Raw genomic sequence first — 12146 nt, 5'->3', positions numbered from 1 at the left:
AAAACAAATTTGTAAAAATAAATATATATAAAAAAAAAAAAAAAAAAAAAAAAAAAATATAAATATAAATATATATATATATATATATATATATATATATATATATATATATATATATATATATATATATATATACTTTAATAGTATGTAATTAATACTAAAACAACACTGTCTGTGAGAGTGCTTTTGGAATAGTTTTTATTTATTTATTCATTTTAGTTATAAAACAAATAAAAGAAATAAATATGCTGAATTCTCGCAACAAAATATTTTTGATTTTATTTTTAAATCTCCATCTTTGCTAAACTTCTAGGGAGTTTACGCTGGTTGTATGACTTTATTTTCTGCTTTGGAGTAATATTACAAATCTGTACAAATACATTTGGTAGAAATAAAGACAAACTAGTAATATTTTAATAACAAAATAACATGGTGTCCTTAGGTTAATAGAGAGATGGATAAGGGACCCCTTGTTAGATGATGTTAGATATTTTTCACAAAATTGAGCATTTTTTTGTTGCCCCTGCAGTATAAAACTCCTGTTAAAGACCCAATATCTAGAAAAGTACAGCTCTTTCTTATGTGCATGAATGGGGATATGGGTGGTTAGAAAAGTAATAGCCACATTAATGATTCATGTCCATAGCACAAATGATGCGTGACAGATTACTTCAAATCAAATGACCAGTGAGCTACAATAATTCGTGCCTTAGCAAACACCACTAGTGATTCTGTCTTGTTGTCTGTTTTGTTAAAAACATTGCCGGAAGAGAGATGCTGGAACCTTGCTCAGATGGAGGTTATTTGATTGGGCAAGTTTAACTTCTAGCATTCCCATGCCAGAGGCAGTCCTGTCTCTCCTAAGCACTCAGTAAAAACTTGTGTGCAGGGCTCTTCTTCTCAGCAGACAGCAGCTGTAAATTGATGTGTTGCTGTAGAGAACACATGCTGTTGTCATTCACGCCGCACTTGATAAATAACATGCCTTCTTGGAAAAGAAACACGCACTCCAGTGAATTCGCTTGTGATTGTTTGTGTGTCTACATGTGCCCTAAGATGCCGGTCGCTATCCAAAGTGCTGAAAGACACAATAGACAGCATCGTATCTCACAGCCGACAGCGATACGTGTTGCCAGGTAACCACACTTGACATTGAGCAGAAGGGACTATGTCATAAAACCTCATTCAGTAACTCTTCTCCTCTCACCAACTCAGGAGTCTATATTTAATTTTAATGGGGCAGTCACGTTAGAATTATTATTTATTTATTTATTTATTTTTGTTTATTTTGTTGGCAAAATGCTCTATTCGTCTATTGTCAATAGTGTAGCGATGCATGAATCACCATTCATACAGAAGTTACTTTCAAACCAAGCAGCTTTCTGTTGGTTAGCATGGCGAATTTGAATGGCCAACTTGAACACAAATGAAAGCTGCGCGGAGAACCTTTCTCCCTCATGCGGAACTCCCAATCGTGTGGATTCCTGTTGAAATGACTGTTTTTCATACAATACTATGGCCACATAGACACTGCAGCTAAATTCGGGTGTCAGTTCAGCTTTTAGTGTTTAATCCTGTTCTGTACACACACAATTCAGTCATTTACGGTAGTGGCACCCGAAAAATGCAGGTAGTGACAACTGCATTTACAAAAATTCTACAAAGTGTGTACTTAACCAAAGTGAACAATTAGTTGTTAATGACATATTTTAACATGCATCAGAAATGTTTCTCTCTTCTTTATGTGCAGACGGTGCAAGAAATCAACAGGGAATGCGGTACAAGCCTTGACTCATTCATGTTGCCAGATCTTGCTTTGAAAAACAGCGAACATGAACAAGCCACCAAAAAAAAAAAGGAAGAAAAAAAAGAAGAAATCCAAATGCTTTAGGGCTGCAACAACTAATCGATAAAATCACTAATAATCGATAATGAAAATCATCGACAACTAATGTCATTATCGATTAGTCGCATCTGCCCACCGTGCACAGAAAACTTTCGCCAGTCGCATTAAATTACAGAACCAAATAACACATTTCGGTGGACAAAATGCATCTAAAATTAATGGAGGAAAGGTACAAGCTGCCCAAAACATGAGAATTCTTTATTTTAAAGGTGCCCTAGATGGTTTTTTTACAAGATGTAATATAAGTCCTAGGTGTCTCCTGAATGTGTCTGTGAAGTTTCAGCTCAAAATACCCCATATATTTTTTTTAATAAATTTTTTTAACTGCCTATTTTGGGGCATCATTAACTATGCACTGATTTTTTCAGCACGGCCCCTTTAGGAGATGCCTCCCTCTGCCCCACGAGCTCTGGACTGTATATACATCGCATAAACAAAGTTCACACAGCTAATATAACCCTCAAATGGATCTTTACAAGATGTTCGTCATGCATGCTGTATGCATGCTTCGAATTATGTGAGTAAAGTATTTATTTAGATGGTTACGTTTGATTCTGTGTGAGTTTGAGGCTATGCTCTGTGGCTAAAGCTAACATTACACACTGTTGGAGAGATTTATAAAGAATGAAGTTGTGTTTATGAATTATACAGACTGCACGTGTTTAAAAATGAAAATAGCAACGACTCTCGTCTCCGTGAATACAGTAAGAAACGATGGTAACTTTAACCACATTTAACAGTATATTAGCAACATGCTAATGAAACATTTAGAAAGACAATTTACAGATATCACTGAAAATATCATGATATCATGGATCATGTCAGTTATTATTGCTCCATCTGCCATTTTTCGCTGTCGTTCTTGCTTGCTTACCTTGTCTGTGCACAGATCCAGCCGTTAATACTGCCTTTCCTTGTCTAATGCGTCGAATGGGCTGGCATTATGCAAATATTGGGGTCACACATATTAATGATCCCGACTGTTACGTAACAGTCGGTGTTATGTTGAGATCCGAGTGTTTTCCGGAAGTCTTTTAAACAAATGAGATTTACGTAAGAAGGAGGAAACAATGGGGTTTGAAACTCAATGTATGTCTTTTCCATGTACTGAACTCTTGTCATTCAACTATGCCGAGGTAAATTCAAATTCTGATTCTAGGGCACCTTTAAGCTCTTTAGCATATAGATATATTCACTAAATAATTCACTAAATATTTTCACTAAGTTTTCATAGCATTCAGTTGGCACGTTTGTTTGAAGGACAGCATTGGGCAAAATGTGGAATAGTGTGTTTTGTCAGTAAAACAAAATAAAAAAGAAAATTGGGCTTTTTATCCAATTAATTGATTAATCGAAGAAATAATTGGCCAACTAATCGATTATCAAAATAATCATTAGTTGCAGCCCTTTATGCTGAAAATAAGACCAAAATATTGTGATCTGCACTTGCTCACTTTAATAACTCCGTACACTCGATTGCTTTATGATCAAAGCTTAAACAACAAGCTCAAAAACACACCCTGTGAAGCAGCCTTTCCAGGCATAAGCAAAACACGACACCTCTGTCAACTTGATTTAAAATTGCTGAACATAACGAGTCTTTTGTTGCTATAATATTTCTTTGGCCAGAATAACAGATACCAAACACACAAGATGCCAGAATGTTGCTATGGCTACCATGTTGTGTATCATTGCAGTTTCGGGAGTAGGGTTGGGAATCGCAAGAAATTTTCTGGTTCCGATTCCGGTTCCGATTCCAGTTCTGCCTAACAATTCCGGTTCCATTTAAAATAATTAAACAACTAATAAAAAATAGTAGTAAGGGAAAAATGCACAATACTCAACAGTCCTTTTTGTATTTATTATTCCTGTAAATTGAGTTAATGCACTGTGAAGTAACATGAACAAACTATGAACAGCTGTATTTTTATTAACTAACATTAACAAAGATTAACAAATACATTAACAAATGTATTGCTCATGGTTAGTTCATAAATGAACCTTATTGTAAAGTGTTGCCACAAATTAGATAAGATGCTTGAACACGCATGTAAGATCCAGACAGGTGAAACAATATTTTTGTAAGTTGGATTCATAAAGACTTGTTTCTGAAAGAATGATTCAGTGATAGACATATTTTTAGCAGTAATTTGTTGCTATCTAGTGACGTAACAATGCAATTATTTACCATTTATTTTTGTCAAAGGTTTAATATGCATGGGTGAATCATTGTCATTTAGGAATTAGATCATGTGGGTGATGAAATTGAGAATGCGATCTTTTAAAGATTAATCGCTTTGTGCACCTCTCTCTCTCTCTTCATTGATATCTGACATATACGAGTAGCGCGAGGTCTTTTCAGTGCATTCATTGCTATAATATTCATGAGGTGAGACGTCTCTATTAAAGGATGCGCTCCCCGCACTTCGCCCACCCATCACACCAGAACCGCTTTCGGAAACGAAACTTAGAAGTCTTGCACGGACAACCGGTTCTCAGTTTCCCAGTTTTTCTCCCCCAAACCTATTCAGTGCAAATTCTGCCCGTAGCCGATTCTAAAGATTTCATTGGTCAGGTCAATCACAGTGCTGATTGCCTACGCAATGCTACAACAAATACTAACCTCTAACCCTACTCCACACCCCTTACCCAATGAAACAGGGTTGGATTTGCACTGAACTGGTTTGGGGAAAAACATCACGCTGTTTAGTTGCCTCATAGAAATGAAGTAACATTATATAATTGAAGACTGATGTATCATTATTTTTACATGTGGTACTGTAGTGTTGTGTGTTGAATTATGGGATGTGCATTGGGAGTGTAGTACCACATGGTGGCAGTGCTGATCCAAATCCCTTTCTGCCACATTTCTGCTTTACACTTAACGCTTTTCAGGAACTTACTGTCCAGACCTCAATCCAGTTAACCTACTCCCTTAAATTCAACAGAAAGCACTTCAGCCCATAGACTTAATTTAGACATTTTACAAGAAATACTGTGCTTAATTCAGATCAGTTGATACATTTTATGTTTGTGTGGTAAAGGCATTTTTAATTTCCCTTTTCTTTTTTATTACTGAGCGTGTGATTCTGAACATCTCAGCGTGATTCTGAACATCTCAGTGTTCTGGCGCCATTCTGTTCTTTTAAAGGACACTACCCCATTGTAGCTGCTTTTGACTTCTTTGACCTGTTCTTAATACTGTGTGTGTGTGTGTGACAGAGACTGTTAAAGACTAATTAATCTCCTGGTGCCCTTCCCGTATCAGCTGCTCATAGATTAACTAAAGTAAATAGTCCTGTTTCTACCTCCATGTATCCCCACAGAGAACATCGAGACAGAGAGAGGGTAACTTTGCATATCAGTTTATGAGTATTCCAAAATTATGATGTATCAAGTTTTAATTTATTAATGTTCATAAAAAAGTCCTAAACAGTAGCAATGGCACAAACTTTAGTTAGTGTGTAATGTTGCTGTTAGAGCATAAACAACATCTGCAAAGTTATGATGCTCAAAGTTCAAAGGGAGATATTTTCTTTTAAAGAATTCACTGTTTAAGGACTACAACAAACGGCTGGTAAGGACTACAACAAGCTTCTTCCCGGGTCAGTGACATCACTAACCCTAAAATTTACATAAACTCTGTAACATTGCTCGTTATCCTGCTGGAAGTAGCCATCAGAAGATGGGACACTGTGGGTTCATTGGGTTCATTAAGGTATGGACATGGTCAGCAACAATACACAGGTAGGTTAGGTAGGTAGTTGGTACTAAGGGACCCAATGTGTGCAGAGAAAATATCACCCACATCATTATACCACCAGCACCAGCCTGAACCATTGATACAAGGCAGGATGGATCTATGCTTTTTGTTGTTGTTTACACCAAATTCTGACCCTACCATCTGAATTTTAACCATTCTTTGTAAACCCTAGAGATGGTTGTGCGTGAAAATCCCAAAATATAAGCAAAAGACTCCGACCAGCCCGTCACTTAAATCACCTTTCTTCCCCATTCTGATGCTCAGTTTGATCATCTTCAGCAGATAATCTTGACCATGTCTAAATGCATTGAGTTGCTGCAATGTGATTGGCTGATTAGATATTTGCATTAATGAGCAGTTGAACAGCTGTACTGAATTCTTTACTCGCCCAGACAGCCGTGTCTCAGACAGAATGCGAATACTGAATTGAGATCTTTTCACGTCGTCTTGCGCTTGAATGGACAAATTCACACTAAATTATGTCAAAGACATAGTAGACATAGTCCATTGTGTCCTAAATGAACAAACATTTGAGAAAGAAAACGCATGTGTACAGTATCAGTATATCGGATCCGTGCATTATGTCTTAAAGTGACAGCAGCCTGATATTCTTGCTGCTGTCTGTTAATCAAACAACAAAAGACGTCACTCGAAAGAAATCACTCACTGCTCTTGACTGAATAACATTTGTAACATTGATTAATAAGATTAATCTATATTTAATTATACAGTGAAGACTATGCAGTGTTATTTTACATTTGCTTAATTCAATTTCTGTACCTGAAAATTACTGTTATAGAGCTAAAAAACTGAAAAGCACTGTTTATTTAATTTGTATCTTTGTTCTACTGTATTTATGTTATGCTGTTGCTTGTAAGTTGATTATTTGTTCTTATTTTTTAAGAGCAGATTTTCTTATCAAGACTGTTTACTTGTCTTAATGTTTTAAATAATGTTTTAGGTAAATTGAATAGGGAATTGCCAATTTTCACTTCTATCTAAAATTTTGGGATTTCATAGTTTCATGGGCTGTAAAAATTAGTTATGCTAAAGGTGACATGCTAAATATAATATTTGTTATAATTTTTTTTTAACATTTTTGCCATTATGCCACTTTTTTATGAGGCCAGTGAAGAGAGGAATGAAATGATGGGCAATTGGTACTGGCATTACCACAAGCCACATTTGAACTAGACAACATACTGTATAAATATATTTTACCGACTGAAACTGTCACATGAATCCTAAGCAAATGGTAATACCCACTGATAATTGGGACTCTCTGGAGACGTCCCTTTAAAAATGAATGGTCACCTTTTAGCATTAACTGTAGAAGAAGAGCCATAATGGTTTTTGTCTCAGACAGTCCGACCCCATGACACGACATTTCAAAGTGATTATGAAATGTCCTCTATCACAGACGCTAGAAGCCATCCATCTCTCAGATTAGGACAGTAACTGCTACCCAACCTATAAAATAATCTCTTTTACTGAGTTGACTTTGAATGTCCCCTTGGGTCACTTTTGTTTGTTTTAGACTGTTTTTAAGGCTGTTTTGATGAAGGATTGGGGGCTAGCTCAACTGGCACAGGCAATTATGGGTAGTGTTATTTTTCTTTTTTGCCTAAAGAGTTTTATGAGAAGCATTGCAAACGTTAATGAAACATAACTGAGATTCAAGTTTAATGAGTTATAAAAGAGTAATGGGTTGTTACCGTAGTAACGGTCATTCTACTATTAAATTAAAAAGAAAATGATTGTTTAACAACCAATGTCAACAACTAATTGAGAGAAAGAGAAGCGAGCAAGCACGAGATGTTTATGTACTCACACTGAGCTCTCCATCAGCTGATGTGAGATGAGATGAGATAGTACATTGTGCTGTTGCCGATGTTTCCATACAGTAAACATTCATTTATCTGAGCCTGAGGTTACCAAAGGTTATATATACTTGTCTTTATAAATTCTGCCTGAGAAAATTATGTTTTAAATGTATGACAGAGTGTCACAGTGCAGCTGGTTCTCGATTAAGATTTAATTGAAGAAGTTTTAGGATATACGTTTAGTCTGAATTTATTGAATGTAGTCATGCTGACTAATTTCATCAGTTGTACAGGACCATTGGGAAGTTTTATTATGTTAGAGCTTTATATCCAGTGTTGAGCAGAATGTTTTGTTTTCATTTCTTTTTGTACAAACTGTTCAATATGACCACAAAAAATACAATCACATGACTTTTGTTTGTTGTTGTTGATAAAAATACATTTTATACACAAGTAATGTGAATACACCTCTTCTGTGATAGACATGTTTCAAATGTCTGCATTAAAATCATTTTTATTTTTATTTTGTGAACAAAAATGCCAAAAAAAAATAAACTCCACTCAAGGCTGAAAACCTTGAGAATAATGTAACAAATATTTAAAATGCACAGAACGTGATTCATTTGTTATTTTCATTGATTGACAGCACTAATATATATGTGTATAGTATATATATACACACACACACACACACACACTCACTCTCTCTCTCTCTCTCTCACTCTCTCTCTCTCTCTCTCTCTCTCTCTATCTCTCATGACAGCAGTTAATTCATACAACATGACAAATTGGATCATAAAAAAGGCAGGTTTTTATAGTGTTTTTTTTGTGTGTGTGTTTACCATGGCTAGGTTTGGGTCACACATATTTTTACAACTTGTATATTTCTAAGACCTTACCAAATTGTTCTTTTCATCACATTTGTCTTCAAGTAAAGAAATCATTTGAAAAGCAAGCACCTGCTCATAGCTTTGGATCCTCCATCTCAGGTAGTGAAAGGGAGGGACGAGAGGAGGGAAGCAGAGGAGGGACACACTCACACATTGAGACAGAGGCACAAAACAAGTACCCTCTGTCAAAGAAAGACAGACGGAGGAGAAGAGACTGTTAGAGAAGGAGGTTGAGGAAAAACAGAAGAATGTCTCACAGGAAGAGGAGCTTTACTTTTGGAGCATATGGGGGGTAAGACAGACTACTGAGTATTTGTGAGGCATGTGTGTGACAAGGACAGATGATGGTGACTTTGAATTCTCATTTGTTCTGTGAGTAACCATTCACAGAGCAGGAAACACATTGCTGGATGTTTATATGGTATTGTAGTTAATGTTCACTGGCTGCTCTGGTTTTTAGATGCCAACTTCCAGCTCTAGGATGCAGATGTTGACTACCTGATCAAGCTGTTAAGAGTTTTTAAAGATTTGTTTAAAATCAATTCCACTTATGTATTAGACTTTTCATTGGTAGTTTACGTTGAGTCATAGCTTTGGTGTTATCAGCAAGCATGATGTATTCTAATCAATGTTCGTACCATTTCTGAATGCTTTATTTTGATTGGTTGATGTATGTTTCGAGGTGCTGATTAATTTTCTGCAGGGCTATGAAGTAGTTCCAGGTGCATAAACATAGCCATTATGTTAAGGCCTTAAAATCTAGTATGACCCGCTAACAGTTAGTCAAGGGGCAGTCGGTCTTACTTTCGGTATCAAATTAGGTCAATGTACGTTTTTATGTAACTGACTTAAAGTTATGAACAGTCTTAAAAAAAAAATAAAATAAATAAAAATTGATGACTAACTTGCAAGACAAGTCTTAGCAGTTTGTAACCTGCTCCAGGTTTGTTGACAGCATTAGTTACATATCACTTCGTCATGAGGTTTTTCAGGATAAACACCTGATAAACACATTATATAGACATGTACATGTGTTAAACATGGTATATGTGGAAAAACTGACACAGGACCATAATTGAAAATTATTTTTGTCTTAGCTTAAAGTGACCATGAAATCAAAATGGTCAGTTCTTGTGTTTTATGGAATATTGCAGTATTTATTATGAATGATTTATCCATTATTGTTTTTTTTAATTTTTATTCTCGTAAACTTTAATCAGAATAACTTCCCCTCCCTCTTGCAACTTGTTCTCTAATGACGTGTTTACTGGCACGAGGGCGGGACAACCTGTCACTCATACGACATCACAGCAATAGCAAACCACAAGCATCCAATCAATTCTCAATGGACAAAATCAAGTTAGGCCTTACATTTTTTCTTGTTCGAGAAGCCTTTTTACACAGATATACATTAAAATGTGGAAGAAACCGAACAGTATTTATATCATTTTTTACCTCTAATACACCACTATGTCCAACGGCATTCATCACTCGATTCGTGAGGTCTGATCGCGCTCTGACAGCGGCAGTGATGTCTCGCGCATATACTTCAATGAGTGCTAGACATCACTGCCGCTGTCAGCCAAATTTTCATTTTTGGGTGAACTATCCCTTTAAAGCTCCCCTATTATGGATTTTTGAAAATTACCTTTCATGTAGTGTGTAACATAGCTCTAAGTGAATTTTAAGTGTTATCTGACATAATTAAGATCAATATTTTCTGACACAGTTTAACTCTGAGTTCTTGTCATATTTTATTACCATTTTTTTAAACTATAGTGAATAAACTGTATTAATAAATGAAATGTTCAAGGTGTCTGAATAAATATTGGTTTGACTGTAAATATGTGATTATTACTATTATTATTTAAACTTAATAAAAAAATATTATTACTTATGCATGTGCATTTTATACTTGCACATGTTGTCACTTGACAGACACCGTCTTGTTGTGCCTGTTTGGTTAGAACGGTTCAGTTGGAACGCTGAGAGTTTGATGACAGTAAGATGATGTCAGAGATTGCTCAGATGTGTTTCTTTAAACAAAGAGGGAAACTCGAGTCATGAGTAGTGATTTGTGACATTCATCTTGTATCTATTCCCTGAAACTTTATATGTGAAGTTTAAAGCACTTTTGTGTTGAAATAACAGATTATAGAAATAGAACAACCTATGATAGAAAACATTGTGTATTGTACATCTGCTGGTCTTTGGCATTTCACCTACATCATCAGGTTTAACAGGTTTGTATTTTGGATTGCATAAGCAATCTGAAACCGGTTCTGTTTGATCCAGCGTGTTTACAGACACATGTTCGTACAAACACACACTGATCCCCCATGTGGTGGTTTATAGGCCTTGTTTTCACAGTCAGCGACTGGGCTCCAATATTTACTCCTGAACTCTTGTGTGTTTACAGTGAATCTGTGTAGATAGAATAGTTTACTTATGTTATATACTGTTTAATTACATTTTTAAATTAAAATCAGTTTTTGTAATTGCCAAATCGTGCAATGCCTTTTATACCTATACACAAGGCTTTTTTTTTGCAGCAATGCCATTTTTGGTTCCCTAAAGAACCTTTAAGTGAACAGAATCTCAAGAATCTGTTTCAACTAGAAAGAATCTTTTGTGCAATGTGGAAAGTTTCCATGGATGTAAAGGTTTTCATGGAACCATAGATGCCAATAAAGAACCTTTCCTCAAAAAACAGTTTCTTTTCGACTGAAGAAGGAAAGACGTAAACATCTTGGATGACATGGGGTGAATAAATTATCAGGAAATTTGAATTCTGAACTGAACTAATCCTTTAAATTCAGCAATAAGTCATTTAAGAATATAAATTTTAGCATAAAGTACTACCATTTGGTTAAATAATAGACATATCATGTAATTAAAATGACATTTTAGTCGATTGACAGCCCTACTTCATTATCCAAAATAAATCTGGTGGACTGTTAGCTTAAGCAGCTAATAAAAGATCACTGTCCTTTCCTTCAAGGTAATGACAATATTTGTTACTCTATATGCTCTACCTGAAGTGTTAATTCATTTTGTTGACACAACAGCCACTCTTTTCCCTTGCACTCAGCAGACGGTTGGAGGACGCACCAGTGCTGTGATTGACAGCTCACAAGCCCTGCAGAGGTCTGACATTTAGAGCAAAGGCAGTAAAGGGAGATTTTCCGATGCATCTGGTCGGAAGATGGTTACTTTCGGTGTCGATCTTTTGTTGAAAGATTTGATCATGGTTATTGGTCCTTTTTCAACACTTTCTTTGTTTTAACCAAAAAGAGAGGTTTGTAGAACCACCTTGTGGCAAGAAACAACATGACACCAATTAGGTTAGCCAGAAAAATGAGGTTTCTTTTTCACGCAAAATTGCCATTGTGTTCAGCGTTGTCTATTTTGATATTCACGAAAGGTCTTATTCAAATCTGAGGGCAGAGCTGTTTTTATACCAAGTGAAGTCATAAAGTATTCTTAGAACAAAGCCGCAGCTGCTCTTCAGAGAAACGTTAGAGAAGCTGCTTCTCTCATTAGCGCCTCACAACCGCAAATGCCCTCGGTACAATTGTAGGACTTTTTGTTGAGCAGAACTGTTGAGTTTTCCTTCAAAATGACTCAAAGCGTTGTGCAAAAACACAAAGTAACAAGATCAGGGGTTAAAGGTGTCACACACCGCACGCTGATCGGAAATGTTTCAAGGGATTTTAGTGATGGAAATTGCTTGTATTAATTGATGATGTGCTCCAGTGGCTCTT

At 35.9% G+C, this 12146-nt stretch overlaps 1 protein-coding gene across 5 annotated transcripts in view; it reads left to right on the top strand.

Annotated features, from left to right (window-relative positions):
• The window catches only part of rap1gapb (RAP1 GTPase activating protein b), a 94360-nt gene that overhangs the window by 35511 nt on the left and 46703 nt on the right, over window positions 1-12146 (top strand). For 3 of the 5 annotated variants that reach the window (XR_007186085.1, XM_048198964.1, XM_048198962.1), the window contains exon 1: window positions 8565-8674. The exons of 1 other annotated variant lie outside the window; for it this stretch is intronic. Coding sequence is in view for 3 of the 4 variants with exons in the window: in XM_048198964.1 (XP_048054921.1) it covers window positions 8631-8674 (44 nt within the window). In the remaining variant the exon portion in view is untranslated. Of the gene's footprint in view, window positions 1-8563; window positions 8675-12146 lie in introns of those variants that run through there. One more of the 5 variants, XM_048198968.1, reaches the window with a different exon arrangement.

The sequence above is a fragment of the Megalobrama amblycephala genome, linkage group LG8 (genome assembly GCF_018812025.1).
Source record: "Megalobrama amblycephala isolate DHTTF-2021 linkage group LG8, ASM1881202v1, whole genome shotgun sequence".
Lineage (NCBI taxonomy): Eukaryota > Metazoa > Chordata > Actinopteri > Cypriniformes > Xenocyprididae > Megalobrama > Megalobrama amblycephala.
The sequence above is the reverse complement of the archived record's forward strand: the minus strand, read 5'-3'. Positions and strand labels throughout refer to the sequence as shown.